Raw genomic sequence first — 1651 nt, 5'->3', positions numbered from 1 at the left:
AACATGACTACAAATTTATTAACAAAAAGTCAACCAATTAATGTATATATCATATGATAATAATAAAAACCTTATTTATAATTTTTATTTAGTTTTATTGTTATTATCATTATTTTCCAGATAACCGATGATTTTCCCGGATATCCAATACAATCGTTTAATATAAGTCCACATTTTGGCCAATATTTGGAACGGGTTCTCATACCGGGCGGTCTAATACAGGACAGGTATGTTAATTGTAGAATAAATATATACAGAATATTCTTATAATTATATTCAAAACAATTCAAATGTCAGAATCGAAAGACTTGCCTGCGATGTGGCCATAGATATGGGCGACCAGTCGTTCACTGCTGTCTGTGTACTCAAAGGCGGTCACCAATTCTTCAGTCAACTGTTGGATCAAATCAAACAGTTCTATCGGTACAGATATGCCTCTACCACCACAACCACTAACAATGGACAGTCGGCTCATCTCATTGATCAACGCATCGGTGTTGAGTTCATACGAGTGAAGAGCTATGAAAACGACAGTTCAACTCAAGACATTAGGATTACAGGTATCGAGTCGTTGGATGCACTTAGAGGACAGGTATGCTATTAGGACTTTTCGGTGTCTAACAAGTAATTTAATTGTGTAAATACATATATATACAGAATATACTGATCGTTGAGGACATCATCGATACGGGAAAGACAATGCAATCGCTGCTAAAATTGTTAGACGACTACCAATTGAAATCGTGTCGTGTAATCAGTTTGTTTGTTAAACGTACGCCACTAAGCAATGGCTATCGACCCGATTGTAAGTAACGTATATACTGTATAATGCTTCTGACCTACCAGTGCTTAATGATCTGATTTATATTAAATAACAATTAGATATCGGTTTTGAAATACCAAACAGTTTTATTGTTGGCTATAATATGGACTATAATGAACGATTCCGTGAGCTAAATGTAATGTATATATATACTACTAAGTAATATGTGAACCCAGACATGGGTTAAATCTAACTGTCCTCTTATTATTATTATTTACTGATCTACTACTATCTATAGCACGTATGCCTAATGTCTGAGACGGGTAAACAACAGTATAGATCATTGACGACAACAACAAAAATATGAATCAATTTTTTAAATATTTTTTAAGATAATTTGGTAACAATTTTCAAACAAACTTTAAAAGGTTTGTTTTATGGATTCTATATGTTTGTGTGTGTGTGTGTGTGTGTGTCTGTGTGTTGGTTTTCAAAGTGCGAATTTTAAAATTTTGATTTCAGATTTAGATTCTCCATCAAAAATAAGGTATAGAAGATCAGCATTGAAATTTTGATATCTCTTCAGGAACATAGAGAAAATGGCGGCCAAAGTACAAAAAATTATGTTATCAGATTTAATAAGCTTAGATAATCTTAAAAATTAAAAATATTATGATTCTATATAAAATTTTATTTTATATATACATAAAAATGGCTGCTAATATACAAAATTTATTAAATTAAAAAAATAGTATATTATTTACTACTATAGAATACAAATTTAAATTTAAACAAAAATAATGCACTTTTATATAGTAATATATAGTAATACATAGTAATATATAGTAATATATAGTAATATATAGTAATATATAGTAATATATAGTA

At 30.0% G+C, this 1651-nt stretch overlaps 1 protein-coding gene across 1 annotated transcript; it reads left to right on the top strand.

The window, feature by feature from the left end:
- LOC128957745 (hypoxanthine-guanine phosphoribosyltransferase-like) lies at positions 1–1130 on the top strand. The gene is made up of 6 exons (XM_054303558.1): positions 1–42; positions 121–227; positions 298–592; positions 658–805; positions 883–959; positions 1062–1130. The coding sequence occupies exons 1-6, from the start codon at positions 4–6 to the stop codon at positions 1128–1130; spliced, it is 735 nt and encodes a 244-aa protein (XP_054159533.1). The 5' UTR covers positions 1–3.
- The last annotated feature ends 521 nt before the right edge of the window (positions 1131–1651 follow it).

This window comes from Oppia nitens, unplaced genomic scaffold, assembly GCF_028296485.1.
Source record: "Oppia nitens isolate AA-2021 unplaced genomic scaffold, nextdenovo-longstitch-racon4-pilon3 scaffold3_pilon_pilon_pilon, whole genome shotgun sequence".
Classification (NCBI taxonomy): Eukaryota; Metazoa; Arthropoda; class Arachnida; order Sarcoptiformes; family Oppiidae; genus Oppia; species Oppia nitens.
The sequence above is the reverse complement of the archived record's forward strand: the minus strand, read 5'-3'. Positions and strand labels throughout refer to the sequence as shown.

What these genes read in the sequence shown, in the direction of transcription:
- LOC128957745 (XM_054303558.1), top strand. Translation starts at nt 4, where the DNA reads ATGACTACAAATTTATTAACAAAAAGTCAACCAATTAAT. An exon ending in GGCGGTCTAATACAGGACAG is followed by an intron (nt 228 to 297) that starts GTATGTTAATTG and finishes TTCAAATGTCAG; the next exon opens with AATCGAAAGACTTGCCTGCG. An exon ending in AACGATTCCGTGAGCTAAAT is followed by an intron (nt 960 to 1,061) that starts GTAATGTATATA and finishes TACTATCTATAG; the next exon opens with CACGTATGCCTAATGTCTGA.